The 15,893-nt window shown below is 39.3% G+C and overlaps 1 protein-coding gene across 2 annotated transcripts in view; it reads right to left on the bottom strand.

The window, feature by feature from the left end:
• LOC136876218 (E-selectin) overlaps positions 1-15,893 on the bottom strand; it is a 154,725-nt gene that overhangs the window by 37,902 nt on the left and 100,930 nt on the right. Inside the window, exons 1-2 of one of the 2 annotated variants that reach the window (XM_067149981.2) lie at positions 7,529-7,656; positions 1,985-2,074 (exon numbers count right to left, since the gene is read on the bottom strand). In XM_067149981.2, the coding sequence (XP_067006082.2) occupies positions 1,985-2,074; positions 7,529-7,614 (176 nt within the window). In that variant the 5' untranslated portion in view covers positions 7,615-7,656. Of the gene's footprint in view, positions 1-1,984; positions 2,075-7,528; positions 7,657-15,893 lie in introns of those variants that run through there. The other variant, XM_067149979.2, reaches the window with a different exon arrangement.

Raw genomic sequence — 15,893 nt, 5'->3', positions numbered from 1 at the left:
ACTCAGTACAGAGCAAATAGCGATCTCGCATGTTCATCCATATTGATAAATTACAGTCTTCAGCATACACATCGCCGCTGTATTCCGGGTTTCCAAGCCAGCTGTTGCAACAATTATGACCGTCTTCAACGATATAGTCACTGGTTTCCCATGTTGCACGATCGTCGCTGCTGGGTTCTCTCACTCAAATTAAATGTTATACAAATAAAATTATATACTTATTCAATATTCCGTAACTACTAATTCTTCTTATAATAATATTCTGTTACATCCTAATTAACCAAATGTACATGATTTTCACTACTTTATATAACAACATTTTATACGAAAATTTCCTAACCTAAAATCGGAAGATCGCTATTTACAAACATTTCCTGACCTAAAATCGGGGACCCTACATTTTTACGGCCCCAGAATGAACAAGCTAACACATCTCTCATAATCAACAGCGTATAACGCGTCCCTGCAAAGGAAAAGGTAAGTATGGCCGAGCGTCGGGGCAGTAACTACTGTATAACTACGACCCCATATGGGGGCGCGTGTTGGTGTACAATTCGTAATGACCAATACGACCCCATATGGGGTCGAAATATTTTACCTAATATACATAATAAGTTGACGTAATATATCATAAATATATCCTCATTTCAGCGATCATTTGCTTGGTTAAGCCTGTGAACGTTCTGGCACCAGGGAGTAACTCGATGTTATTAGCTCACGGCACTAGACGGCAGTCCTATGAAATTCGGTCTGGCACTCAACGTGCTAGTCATTGTCGCCATCTTAAATTCACTACATGGAACGTAAAACTGTTTCCCCTGAAGTTTGGATGTACTGTGGAATGTAGTTTTGTTTGATCATTCGCATTGTTTATGATTTTGATTGTTGTGTACCTAGTTTAACAACTGTGTATGAGAATATGACTCTCTTATACATGGATTCATCAGTATAAATGAAGGATGTAGTGGTACGAACTGACACATGTACCTCTTCAAAGTAACGTGAGAACTATTGTATTATCATGAATTGTGGCTAATAGGTCTACTTTTTAATATTCGTCGAGTGCGAACTGAAAATCGAATCGTTACACGAATCTACAAGCCTCCATTAATCAGTACCAAAATTTGCACCAAGGCTCATGAGGCATTTGGACGGGTCGTAGAGGAAAGTATATAAAATATTATTCCTAATATGTGATACGCGACTATACGTTTTGTGTGTTGTCACCAGTTTTGATACCAAAACTCTTAACGGACAAACGAATAGCATGGAATTTAAAATAGCAAGGGATATCTATGTTGCCATCTATCGATTTATTCTCTGGAAAATGAACCTCAGTTGTATGAATGATAATGGAATGATTGCTTTCAGGTGCGGATGACTTGTTTCAATCGTATATACCATAGTTCTTGCATTCACTTCGTTTCTTGATTCTTAAACGATGACTTTAACACGTATGTTCTTGACTCCGTTTATTCTAGCCTGTGAAGACCGTTTCAGTCGTAGATTGAAGCAGTTGTAAAGTACGTTCTGAACCTTTCACCTCAACATCATTAGAGGGCATCATAACTACATGCTTAGCAATAGCATCTGTTGCTACTTTATGAGACTGTACTACATCAATGTGTGTGAAAAGTAATATTGTCTTCCCTGCGGATCTTGATTAATGACTTCGCAGTTAGAAAAGACGTACAAACTTAAATATTCTATATCAATAATTCCAATAAGGTATCAAACTGCAGGAAAACAATATAGAAAAATTTTTATTTTGTGATGTAATTTCAAATGTTTGTTGATACGATATTCCATTCTACGAATATTACCAGAAGAGTTCATGTGTATTATTTCATTACCTCAAAACCTGACAAGTACAGCCGTGGGGACATTAAAGAACAACATGATATACTGCGGGTGGAGCCCGCGGGTTAATAGTAGTATTCAATTAAATATTATCTGAAGTTAATTGACTGCATGAGGTACTTACTTGCTGCTCATTGTTCTTTCGCGCTGTTCGTTCTCGTCTAGTGCATTGTTATATAGTTTTACCGCATCCGGATCTACCCGTCGCAAATTTCTGAAACAAGCAAGCAATACAATAAATTATCATAATTGAATAAACAACTGTTATGAACAACGGCAATGAGAGTTGGCTGATGTCTTAAGGATTTAATAGGTGTTAAGTTTGCATTCGGTAAGTGATTGGTTCGAACTCCACGACTGTCAACAGCCCAAATTATGGTTTTTCACAGGTTTCACATTTTTGTTTTAGGAAAATGCTAGGCAGTACCTTAATAAAAGCCACGGTAGCTACCGTCCCAATCCTTACGCTTTTTCATCTTGGTGCCGCCAAAGCCGATATATGTTGAGCAGCAAGCGAAGGATAAATTATTTTTAAATTCATATGGTGAACTTTTTTCTGGCACAAGGGGCCTAGGTGCCCCTTGAAGACACTCTGAAGTCCAGCTTAAGCAAACCAGAACTGGAAAATACTTGCTGAGGATCACTTACTATGGTGGCATTTCACCCCTGCTGCTGTCGAACAGATTGTACAAGAACGTCGTAGATACGAAGAGTTCAAATCGCAAGCACACAAGCTTCGCCTAGCCCAACCACGGTCTCCATCATCTATCAACTGCAATTTGTGTGGGAGCATATTCTATGGAAGAGTTTTTTCTCCTAGTCACCAGACGTTTGCACGTAAAGTGCATCGAGTGTGAGATTTTTTGTGAGCAGGAAAATTGTACGCTCGAAGACGAGCAATTTTTGTACCTGCAATACACCATTCTGAGGTGCGAGGTCCAATAACAGCGCAGACAATGTGTAACTTTACCTCTTGGTAGTACATATTCCCTGCAAACAAATATTGAAACAAATACTTTCTTTTAAAATCCAAGATACCAGACTAGTTGGCTGTGCGGTTAGAGGCACGCAGCTGTGAGGAATCGGGGAGCCTGAAGATGGTTTTCCTTGGTTTCCCATTTTCACATCAGGTAAATGCTGGGGCTGTACCTTAATTAAGGCGGCCGCTTCCTTCCCATTCATTACCCTTTCCTATCCCATCGTCGACGTAAGTCCTATCTGTGTCGGTGCAACGTAAAACAAATTGAAAAGTTCCAACATAGTGATTGCAAACTGATTTCAAAAAACCCACCCATATTATTACATGCACTACAACATCTGAGGCCCCCTGACAGGTACTGTACCTTTATGGTCTGCACTTGGCATAACATCTTTCCTGACATTCTCCTTTATGATTATCATTATTTCTCCAATTGCTCTTTATCCTGTTCATCATCATCATCATCTTATAGCACGTTATGTATTGTGGTCGTTATCTCATTCACACTCTTCGTAATGATTCGGCTTAAAGCATTTCACGGTAGTCTTAGATCTGTCTCTCCAGAGATCGTATTTTCATAGCGAATTGGAGTATTTAGTATTTTACAGAATTCATTGAGGTATGACCTAAGTATTCCTCTTGTCATTGTTAGATCGCGTTCTCTACTCGGTGCTGTATTTCTGCGTTGTCCTTAAGGTCAATATGTGACAAATTTAGTAACTGTCGTAAAAATCTCTATTTTAAAATCTTGTAATTCTCATTTCCAAGTAATATATATTTCTGATATTTTGGTCTCTATCCGTATTTGCTTGGGAAGGGGGGTGGGTTTGAAAGGAATAGGACTGGGAAGGCAGTGACATGGTCTTAATTAAGAAACACCTGCAGTATTCAACTGGTGTAAAAATGGGGAACCACAGAAAATCTTCTTCAGAGCTGCCGATGGTTAGTTTCAAACCCACCTTCTTCCGAAAAAATGCTTACAGCACGGATCATGTAGCCAGCTTGCTCAGTACATCTAGGTTTGAAATCGGTACAGTACCATGTATCATCGCACAATAGTGAGAGAAAGTACCTGGAACAGAATAACTGACGCTGATGCTTGAAGATAAATCTTATGTTCCCTATTGTATACGCTTTCAAATCTCTCTGTCCTGATTTTAATGCCCCATTTGTAGTACTTCTCTAGGGGAAGAATGAATTGAACTTGAAATGTTTAAATAACTCCCACTGTCAACCAAGCTTAAGTTATTAGATTGCTTATGAGTTCTCCTGGTGATGTAATTCGGTTCACCGTCTAAAGATTCACGAAGATTTTTGCGAGTAAAAGCGTATCGTTGCCATACAGAATTCGCATTAACTTTTGGAAGGCTGAAGCCCAACTACCTCAGCAAATATTCCTACAAAACTGCAGTGGGTGCTGTAGGAAAAAAAAATTGAATGCAAAAATGGATAAAAATCTCGAGTGACTCTAGTGGCGATATTTGTAATAACATGTAAAACTAAAAGTGAGTAGCATTCTCCAGAAGTTCTGATGGGGAAACTAATGAAAAACGTACATGATACATTTCTTCTCTCGGTTTTGTTACATAATAATCCTAACTAATTGGTGTTCAGCCCTGTTCGAAGTATCGTTTCGTTTGGATTTTCCAACACTGAGCAAATACGATATAAAAAGCAATTGTAGCTACATACCTATTTAACCTTGTATGTTTCAATAAGCCTACATACTCTACAACAAACAACACTAGACAAATTTTAAACATATTTGATTTTTTGCATTATTACTAAGCTTTGTTGTTTTAAATTTTGTTTTATAGACAAATCTCTATCTTTTCTTTGACAGGCAACCTGTGTTACCGTACACTCGAGCATTTGATTCAGCCAATTTGTAGCCGATTTTTAGAGCTAAGAGTCAATGCACAGGAAGGAAATTGAGTACCATACATTGTGTTAAATGACCACATCGTCAGTAAAAATAACTATTACAAATTCTTATACTTCAGTTCTAGAAACAAACAGAATGCAGTAGCCTACATAATATAATTAACACTGTCGGCAGCCTTGAAGATGATTTTCCGTGGCTTTCCATTTTCACACCAGGCCAATTCTGGGGTTGTACCTTAATTAAGTCTTTAATTTGCTACCAGGACTGGACGGGTATAAGAAACCCTCAGACGTTCTTGCGCTTTGCAGAAGTCCGAGACAAATACGGAAATTGATAGCCAATGCCAGTAGGACCGGTTACTGCATGTTTGCTGCTTTGAAGAGAAAACAAGAAGTGAAAGAATAAGGAAAAGAAGAGCGAGCCATAAACCTCTTCTCGAGTGGAAAGTTTCGCATCGAAATATTAGCTGCAGTATTAAGCCAAAATAGGCAGCATTATTTTTTGCATGCTTCTTTTGGGTTGTCAATAATTGTTTCATAAGGTTCATCAAAGTTTATTGTGAAAAGGAACGTGAGTTTAGCAACAGTAAAATGGATATAATATGAGTGTGTAATGCCCATTTTAGAGTTATGGGTTCATGGTACATTTAAACTATCCGGGTAAAGATTCTTTTACCGGGCGAGTTGGCCGTGCGGTTAGGGGTGAGCGGTTGTGAGCTTGCACCCAGGAGATAGTGTGTCCAAACCCCACTGTTGGCAGCTCTGAAGATGGTTATCCGTGGTTTCCCATTTTCACACCAGGCAAGTGCTGGGGCTCTATCTTAATTAAGGCAATGGTCGCTTCCTTCTCACTCCCAAGTCTTTCCTATCCCATCGTCGCCATAGGACCTATCTGTGTCGATGCGACGTAAAGCAAAATTGTAAAAAAGGAATTAAAAAATTATGATTTCCTTTGACAATAGCTGTTGTATTCTTTGCAAAAATCTGGAGGCAGAATCTAGGGACTAAAATGAAAGTAACTATGCCCTTGCTAATTACTCTGTTAACCAGTTATTAGAAAATGTTCCTGATTATCTCTCGTGCTCTCATACTCGGCCACTGCCTTTACAAAACTTGCCTTTATCACTCAGGAATTAAAGTTTTCATTTGTCTGTTAAGTTCTAATATATATATATAATAAGAGTTTTGTCTGTACATTGCTCAGAATTTGAAAATAATGGTATTTCTGTATCGGTCATGTCCACAGTAACAAGAAAATGCACTTTTTTCTTTTCAGTAATAAATTTCTGTCCGTCTGTCCGTCTGCCTGTCTGTCCGTCTGCCTGCCTGTCTGTCTGTCAGTCTGTATGTATGTATGTATGTATGTATGTACACGCATCACTAGAAAACGTCTAAAGAGAATTTAATGAAAATCGGTATGCAAAGTCGGGGAATAAGTCGCTACAATCTAAGCCATAAATAATTTTATTCACACTGATAGAAATGGTAGTTTAGGGGAAGGCCTAAAATTTAATTTTCATATATTTATGTTATTAGTGGTCCTATCTTAATGAAAATTGGTTATTCAAAGTCGGTGAATAAGTTGCTACAATCTAGACTGTAAATAATTTTATTCTCGCTGAGTGAATATTTACGTCATTAGTGGTCCTATCTCATTGCAAACTGTTATACAAAGTCGAAAAATGAGCAACTACAATCTAGGCTGTAAATAATGTTATTCACGCTCAATGAAATGATAGTTTAGGGGAAGGCCTAAAATTTAATTCTCGAATATTGATATTATTAGTGGTCATATCGATAAATACTACGTAACCAAAGTTATATAGAATTAAATTTCCGCCTAATGTCTTATACATTTTACCGTACCGGCTATGATAACACAGATATTCACGAATTTGTATTTTTGTTGCGAAGTCCAGATCGACGCCGAACCATTCCTAGACCTATTACATCGTCGCCATCAGACCTATCTGTGTCGGTCTGACGTAAAGCAAATGGCAAGAAAAAAAGAAAAAACTTCCCCGTCGCGTTTTTAGGGCAACAATAAGAGTTATGCAATTTAATACAATCTTGCTCACAACGTGTACACTAGAATTCCGTATGCAAAGTAGAACTCCGTTAAATTATAGTTAAATTATAAAATTACGTGATTCCACGTTCAAAGATTATTTTATATGTTTAGCGGCGTTATGTCGTACGAATACCTAATTTTGGTGACGGTGAGGGGAGGAGTGTTTTAGGGGTGGGGGTGGGAGATAAATCTGGAATGTTCGAAGCTTTGCCCTTAACTAATATAGACAAACAGTATTTTCTTGATGGTATGGAGGGGAATAACTACACGAAAATACCTTCAATACTAATGACTGTACGTTCTATCTGGAATGGAAGATTGCATCTGCACGATTTGTAACAGGCAGCCAGCTCACTAGATGCTCAAAATAATAAATGTTAGTAGTCTTTCGCCATTTCTCTGGGGTTAAACTAGCCAAAGTATCTTCCTGTCTGGTTGTTCTGAATATATTTTCCAAGGACATTTACATTATGCTGTCAGTATTAAATGGCAAGTAAAATGCATAAATGCATATAAACTGTCATAATTCCAACTTCAGGTGCCATATATGTGAGCTTTCCAAAACTTCCCATTTGAATGCATGAACTAGCTCAACTCAATATTTCTTGTTTATTTTGATCGTAGGCCGATGACCTTCGACGTTAGGCCCCTTAAAACAACAAGCAAGCATTTTGATAGATAACTATCAGTGTCAAAAATTTACATCATTTTATAACAATATGATATGTACTTACGAAAGAGGTTCCCATACCGGTACACGCGCTGCAGTCACTAATGAGATAATTAACAAAGTGCTTGAGAGAAATAGATACTTTGTCATCGTGTGTTAATGTGATGACAAAGTGACGAAAACTGAAGGAGATCTCACTCTGGGGTGGTCTATAAGACCGAAGAAACAATGAGGAAGACGTTATTCTGAGTAAAAACCTCACTAAACCAGAGGAAAGGGATGTGGTACGGATAAGATTTATTCCAGAATATATCTTTCTCAGTGTGGTCGGTGGTCGAGATAACCATTCAAGACTCTACATCACCACTGATACTTCAGGAAATGTCAGGAGGGAAATCGCTCTTGTCATCCGCTATGAAAATGCGTCTCAAAAAGTTTTTACTTATATATTGCACACATAAAATCAAATGTACTCCTGGGATGGTGTTTTCTCAAAGTGTTCATTATCAGAAAGTTAGATCTTGTATATGATAATGATGATCAAAATTAATCCTTCTATATTAGTTAAATGTATCGGACTGAGTGACTCGTACGGTAGAGAAGTGGCCTTGAAACTCAAATGGGCGTGTTCGCTCCCGGCTCAGGCTAGTTGTGTTTTAAAGTTCTCAAATACGCCAGCCTCGTTTCCGTAGGTTTGCTGGTACATTTAGGAACTCCTGTGGATCTATAGTCCGGCATACGGCGTCCCCGAAAGCTGTAGGTATAGTTAGTATAACGTATAACCAATTATTATTATTATTATTATTATTATTATTATTATTTAGCGCATACCGAGCTCGATAGCTGCAGTCGCTTAAGTGCGGCCAGTATCCAGTATTCGGGAGATAGTAGGTTCGAACCCCACTGTCGGCAGCCCTGAAAATGGTTTTCCGTGGTTTCCCATTTTCACACCAGGCAAATGCTGGGGCTGTACCTTAATTAACGCCACGGCCATTTCCTTCCCACTCCTAGCCCTCTCCTGTCCCATCGTCCCCATAAGACCTATCTGTGTCGGTGCGACGTAAAGCAACTAGCAAAAAAAGAATATTATTTAGCGCATGGCTTCTCGTGGCGGGAGGGTCCGAGGGCATGTTCAACTCGCTAGTTCTGCAAGTGCTTTCTCTGGTACATCCTATGGGGGTGAGATGCATATACATGGGATGGGAATGGGAAGGAAGGATCCGTGGCCTTGAGAAATATGTCGTCATGACATTTACCAGAAGATGAATGGGAAACCGTTTCGTGTATGCCCGACGGCGTATTTGATCCCATTTGACTCCCTAGTAAAGAGCTGCCAACCATAACTGACCGTGCCGCAAGGTACTGAACTAACCTGTTCGGTTAGGGTGTTATAATAAATAGCAATAAACGTGTCGCTGGCTTCCTCCACGTTCTAGAATTACTGAGGTGCAGAGTTCTGATAACTTTGGGTCTATTAATGTTCAAGTCAATTAATCGTAACAACTTACCAACATAGTCAGGGCAGCATGCTGTGAGAGCTAACGTCCCAAACATATGCTAAAGTGTTAAAAACTTAAATAAGCCTTGCATTCTGCCTTACTATTTTGTTTGAAACTTACAGAAGAATACGAATGTGGCGTAATAAAGTACATCATACATCAATTTTTAGCCCGTTGATTTATCTACGTATTATAATTTGTCACTTACACTGTCATTTCAGGTGGAAAACTTGCAAGTGGATTCCATATACCATGCAAGGACATGGTCCATAAATGAAACAAGCCACTGACTCTTACGTGTGACTGTGGAATTCCGCGACAGATCATTCGCAACATTGTCCGTGAATGAGAGAAGGTGTCCTAAAATTTATTTATTTATTTATTTATTTATTTATTTATTTATTTATTTATTTATTTATTTATTTATTTATTTATTTACTGTCTTGTTTTTTATGGCGGGACTTAGGTTATGAAGTCTGCTATTCTGTCCGACCATACATACACCTACATTAAGAGTTAAATATACACTAAATTATCTACAGTTTAATATCTTAAGGTATCAATTGAATGTTTTAATTATCCTAATAACTTAGCTATGATCTAATCCTACTATGTTATAAGAAATTATTATTATTTATTAACCAGGTTTGACAGAGTTTCTTAAAGCGGAGGTGGTTTTTACACGCTGCTAATTTCAGCAGGTAGGGAATTCCAAATTCGGCTGGCGGCGACTATAAATGATCTACTGTAGCCAGTTGAGCGGTGAATGTGAATGCTTAGTAGTGCGGTGGACGATGATCTGGTAGGAATACTAGAAGGTGATGCTAGGTAATCGAATTGTGTGGCAAGGTAGTCAGGTGTGTTAAGGTTCAGTATACGATGTAACAGGGAAAGAATGCGTAAATTTCGTCGCTCTCTTAAGCGTAGCCATGAAAACCTACCAAATGCGGGAGAAATATGGCTAAACCTTGGTATATCTGAAATAAATCGAACGCATGCGTTATGTTCCTTTTGGAGCTTGATGGAAAGTGAGGCGTTCAGGTTACTGTATACTACGTCACAGTAGTCGAATATTGGCATTACCATTCTTTGGATAAGCAGTTTTCTTACATTTTGGGGGAGTAAATCTCTTGAGTTTTTTAAGGGAATGTAAGGAATAAAACACTCGCTGACATATACCTCTTACATGATAGTTCCAAGACATACCATAAGATAAAATCACTGTTATTGATGTTATACAACATTCAGTTTTTTTGCAAAATAGTGAACATTTTAGTTACGGTTAATCTGACACATAGGGGCAAAAGATCATTCCAGGTCGACACCCCGAACAAATAGCATTTTTTTAAATCTGACACATCAGAAATGGTAATATGTTGAATGTCTATATTTTAATTTTTAAAAAATGTCGTATGGCTTTTAGTGCCGGAAGTGTCATAGGACAAGTTCGGCTCGTCAGATGCAGGTCTTTTGACTTGACTCCCGTAGGCGACCTGCGCGTTGTGATGAGGATGAAATGATGAAGACAACACACACACCCAGCCCCCGTGTCAGTGGAATTAACCAATTATGGTTAAAATTCCCGACCCTGCCGGGAATCGAACCCGGGACCCCTGTGACCAAAGGCCAGCACGCTAACCATTCAGCCATGGAGCCGGACTGTATTTTAATAAGACTATTTATTACCTAAAGTCCATACCATGTCATACTATCCAAGAAAACTAGGTTAACGTAACATATCCGGAGAAAATAACTGAAAGGAGATATGTTATTTTGCACAGTTCACAAATAAACACAAGATCTCTTTGACAGTCTGGCACACACATTTGCATTAGAGTTATGTCACGCTGTCGCCATCATCAGCTGCTTCAAAATCCACCTCTTTTACACTATCGTGTCCCAAATATAGCCCTTTTTCTTACCTTTTGAGCTTTACGTCTTGATTCAGGTTTCCTTTCGGCAGTCTTAGCTTTTTTCTTTTAATAATAAATAATAATGTTATTTGCTTTACGTCCCACTAACTACTTTTTAAGGTCTTCGGAGACGCCGAGGTGCCGGAATTTAATCCCGCAGGAGTTCTTTTACGTGCCAGTAAATCTACCGACACGGGGCTGTCGTATTCGAGCACCTTCAAATACCACCGGACTGAGCCAGGATCGAACCTGCCAAGTTGGGGATAGAAGGCCAGCGCCTTAACCGTCTGAGCCACTCAGCCCGGCTATTTTTTTCTTTTAAAGATATGGGCTGCTGGGGAGAATTTTCAGCAATTCATGTTTCCTCTTTCTTGAAATTGATCCTGCCTCCTGTGCTACTGAGGTAATTGGGGATACTTGGATTGGCCTGATATATTAGAACAAAGAATTTGAACTGGAAGATTCTGAGATCACTGTGATGTTGCACAAGAGGTTGAAGGTGTTGCACTAGAAATGAGAGGTGTTGTACAAGAGGTGGAGGGTGAGACTGATAATAGTGAACAGGAGATTGAGTGTGAGGTACATTTGAATATATTTGTTCTAAAAGCTTGAGGTGAGGAGTTACAGCATCACTTGTCGTTCCATTTTTAGTATCATTTATTCATTCCTTGCGTTAATTTTCCAAAGGCTTTTCAGTAACTCTTAACACATTGAGAGATTGTGTGTAAACACGCCCCGGTTAAGTGGCCATATGCCAGTTTTAGCAATTCCACTGGCATCACTTTCTGGTGTTGAAAGAGTTTCAACCGCTAAGGAAACAGTTTTCCAGTCATGCATCCTGATTCATTAACTAGAGGGAATTTTCCAGTAGGAGCTCTATCAAAAATATATTTCCTGAGTTTTTTTTTTTTTTTTTTTTGCTATTGGCTTTACGTCGCACCGACACAGATAAGTCTTATGGCGACGATGGGACAGGAAAGGGCTAGGACTGGGAAGGAAGCGGCCGTGGCCTTAATTAAGGTACAGCCCCAGGCTGGTGTGAAAATGGGAAACCACGGAAAACCATTTTCAGGGCTGCCGACAGTGGGGTTCGAACCCACGATCTCCCGAATACTGGATACTGGTCGCACTTAAGCGACTGCAGCTATCGAGCTCAGTAGCCTGACATTTTTAGGGTGGGACAAAGTTGCCAGCAGAACTCATACAGCACACCACTATCATATGATGGCCTCTTCCTTTAAGATTCCATTAACTAATTATTTCCTGTATCGCCTGGCTGCGTTAGACTATACTCCATTACTTCATTATGGGATATATTCAATATATTTCCAATATCTTTGAAATCATTTAAGAAATGATTATGTAAGCAAGTATAGGGAATCTACCACCTGGGCGGCTCTGAAATACCACTGAACTCAAACTCCAAAGAATATAAAAAAGACAACTAAAATTCTTAAGTTCATCCTGTATATGCGAATGTTATACCGTTTGACGGAATGACTTATTTCAGATTTAGAGAATTCTAACACCAAAATGATAAAAACAATTAATGTTTTTGTACTGGCGTGTTATTATTATTATTATTATTATTATTATTATTATTATTATTATTATTATTATTATTTATGCGATTGCAAGGATATATCCGCATATTAGAGATACTAATATTTCAAGGATGAAACGGTATGTAGATTGGCATACGGGAATCGCTTTATGCTCATAAAATCAATAAAGAATGAAAGCTGAGCACATAACAACGGCAATATGAGTCCATCTAGTAACAGCTTCCGCTAACACAGTTGGACAGCGCCCCAGGAAGTCAAGAGCTTATGAGACCTCAAGGCGCGAAGGGCAAGGGTAAAATAGTTTTAGGGAGTGGCAATCAGGGGATACTACAGCAGAGAGTCGCGTAGAAGTGAGCTGTATACCGAGCTAGTTCGCAAGGCAAAGCATCATATGCTGTCAAGGTCAGGCGTGCTAGGAGTGTCCCGGGAACGAGACTGGTATTCCAGGCAATTTGAAATACAATTTAACGTTCTACGAAATTTAATATTAGATGCAGATGTGGGTATAGAATTTGTGGGTGATACAAGGCAAGTAAACGATAAGAAATCGGAATATCAAATAGCCCCATACTGTAATTTCCCAACAAGCAAGAAATGAGACCCTATAAAAAGATGTGTTGAATTTGCTTGGTGCTAACAAATATTCCAAAAATCGTGACCATAAGTAAGGTAAGGGTTATTCTGCCCGAAGGCAGGTCCGAACCTCCGCAGAGGTGTTCCTGAGCCGGAGTTTACGTGCGGTAGGGTGGCCAGTTCCATTCCGCTCCTCCATTCCCTTACCCGCCACCAACAGCGCGTGGCAACCCATCCAACTCCTGACCACGCCCAATGTTGCTTAACTTTGGAGATCTCACGGGATCCGGTGTTTCAACACGGCTATGGCCGTTGGCGTGACCATAAGAAGGGAACAGTTTTACACTTTGTCAATCTGGTTTACGACAGACCGACACAGTTATGTCTTTGGCTACGATGGGATAGGAAAGGGCTAGGAGTGGGAAAGAAGCGGTCGTGCTCTTAATTAAGGTACAGCCCCAGCATTTGCCTGGTGAGAAGTTCACAAAATTCTATTCATGCTTGATCAGCAAATAAAACTTACACAAAAATCTCGATAATTACCGCTCACAACACCTTACGTTGTTGTTATTGTTTGAGTCATCACCCCATAGACTGGTTTGATGCAGCACTCCATGCCACCCTATCCTGTGCTATGGGATTTTAAAGCTAACTGGCTAACGTACCCGTGCTTCGCTATGGTATTCTACGTTGTATACGGATTTCTCCTTGAATTACTGTAGAGGCATTCAGTAAAATTGCATGTCTCTTCGCGCTATCCGAGAAACAAAACAGGGAGGTCACCATACATTGTTTCCGATATAAGGTAGGCATTGGTAAATTTTTGTTGATAATGACAGACCACATTTCCTATTGCCACATCACAATCGAATTTCATAGTTTCTACTATAACAGCAGGCTCACTTGGCAACTACCATTCACAGTAAAAATGGAGATATTTCACTAAAGGACTGGCCCCTTTTCCTAATGCCAGTCATAATCGAGCTGAAGAGATTTGATTACAATCGAGAAATGCAGCGCTATCTAAAGTGTCAACAATCGAGACACGACAATAAGTCATAGCAACAAAGTTGTAGTTCTGTCCAAATTGAACGGCGATTTTGCTATTTGTTTTGAGATAGGACTTACCGTTTAGCTACCAACTACCCCAAAACGAAGGTCTGAACCGTCATTAAAATGAATCCATATTTCGATATTTTCCGGGGACAAAAGTTACATATTTGAAGAGCATAGAATTTTTCCTCAAAGAAAAGAGTATCCAGGTTTAGGGATTAGCACTCGCATACATACGGAGTAATTAAGGAAGAAAGAAATACAGTTAATTAAGGAAGTTGAAATTATTACAAAAAAAGATTATAACTGAGGACAGCCGGAGAGGACTAATATGTAAATACCAAGTGGATGTATTGGAAAATAAAATATCCCTCAATAATCTGTGTCGGTATGAGTTACGGAAGAAGGTGGTAACCGAGGAGAAATTTAGGCGCAGAGATTCTTAGGTAAACTGATAAGAAGATGGCTTATAGTGTTATTACGTAAGCCTAAAGAGCCAAGGCAGAGGCAAAAAATTAAACCGAAAAACAGAAGTAGAATAAAAATACAGCAAAAATTATAGCAAATGCTAGAAAACACCTTACGGTGTGAAATAATTTGCTACACTCCGCGGTACTGTTCAAGTATTAACAGTACCTCTTAGTACTATTCTAGGATGACTGTAACCTCCAACGAGGTTGGAACACTTGCACGGAGACTTTCATTATTTAACATGAATCAGAAGTAGGATGGTCATACTAACTTAAATTTTGGATACGTAATCTAAGTTGATAAGTACCTTGACGAAGATGCACATAAATACTGGCCTCTGCTGGAAATCCAATACTACACTCGTAAATGCTTCAACATGTAAAAAAAATGACTCAAAAATTACAAAATAGTCTTCGGCTCGCCAGGTCAAGGTCTTTTTGATTTGACGCCGTAGGCGACCTGGGGGTCGTACACCCAGCCCTCGTAACAGTGAAGTGAATCCAGAACCCATTACGGTTAAACTTCCCGACCGTCCCATTCTTTTCCGTCGGATGCGATGTAATGATTTCTTGGCACTTCTATGTGATGGCAGCTATGTCACAAGGTCATAGCCTCTATTTAAATTGTTGATATCATACTGTCTGTTTCACTTGCACGTTTTTACACTTTTTTTCACTTCATTCGCCGCGTCGTCCGGAATTCAAACATGACTTGTCTCGCCTAAAATTGTATTACCTTTCGTTGTCATTCTTCTTTTATATTTACTTTTCTTGAAATATACTCACCGTCAATAAGTCATTTGATCTTTATTGGTATAGGCTAGTCCACAATATACTGATGTGCGTTGTAAATCGATAAAGGCTTTCCCTTAGTGGTCTCAGTGAATTCCATAGCTGCAGAGCAATTATCACCAGTTCAACACAGAACACTATTTGTCACACAGGTATCAACTGTAGCAATGAACTCCACTTACCGGGTGGGCCTTCTCCTCCCCTGTTCAAGCATTCCAACCCTCCTTGGACCTCCGTGAAAGTGTCACTGTTTGAAATAGCTATGCTTAGTAATTTCCGGGAATTTTTGGCTTTCCGTGCAAGTGTCAACACATTCCATCTCCGTGCAAGTGTCGCTCCGTGCAAGTGTCACAACTTCCCTCCAACGGTATTCCGCCAATATTCCGAAGAATGGTCGATTGATGTCTCTCTCACTTTCCACCCAAGGAACGAACGCGAATTTACAGGAATAATGACGAAAGTGGAAATACGTTACTTCCCTGCTGACAAGCAGTCACAGACGTTCCCATGGTAACCTGTAGGTTCGTCGTCGGTCTGTCGGTCATTCAATGCAGTAATTTTCTG

Source organism: Anabrus simplex, chromosome 6, assembly GCF_040414725.1.
Source record: "Anabrus simplex isolate iqAnaSimp1 chromosome 6, ASM4041472v1, whole genome shotgun sequence".
Classification (NCBI taxonomy): domain Eukaryota; kingdom Metazoa; phylum Arthropoda; class Insecta; order Orthoptera; family Tettigoniidae; genus Anabrus; species Anabrus simplex.
The sequence above is the reverse complement of the archived record's forward strand: the minus strand, read 5'-3'. Positions and strand labels throughout refer to the sequence as shown.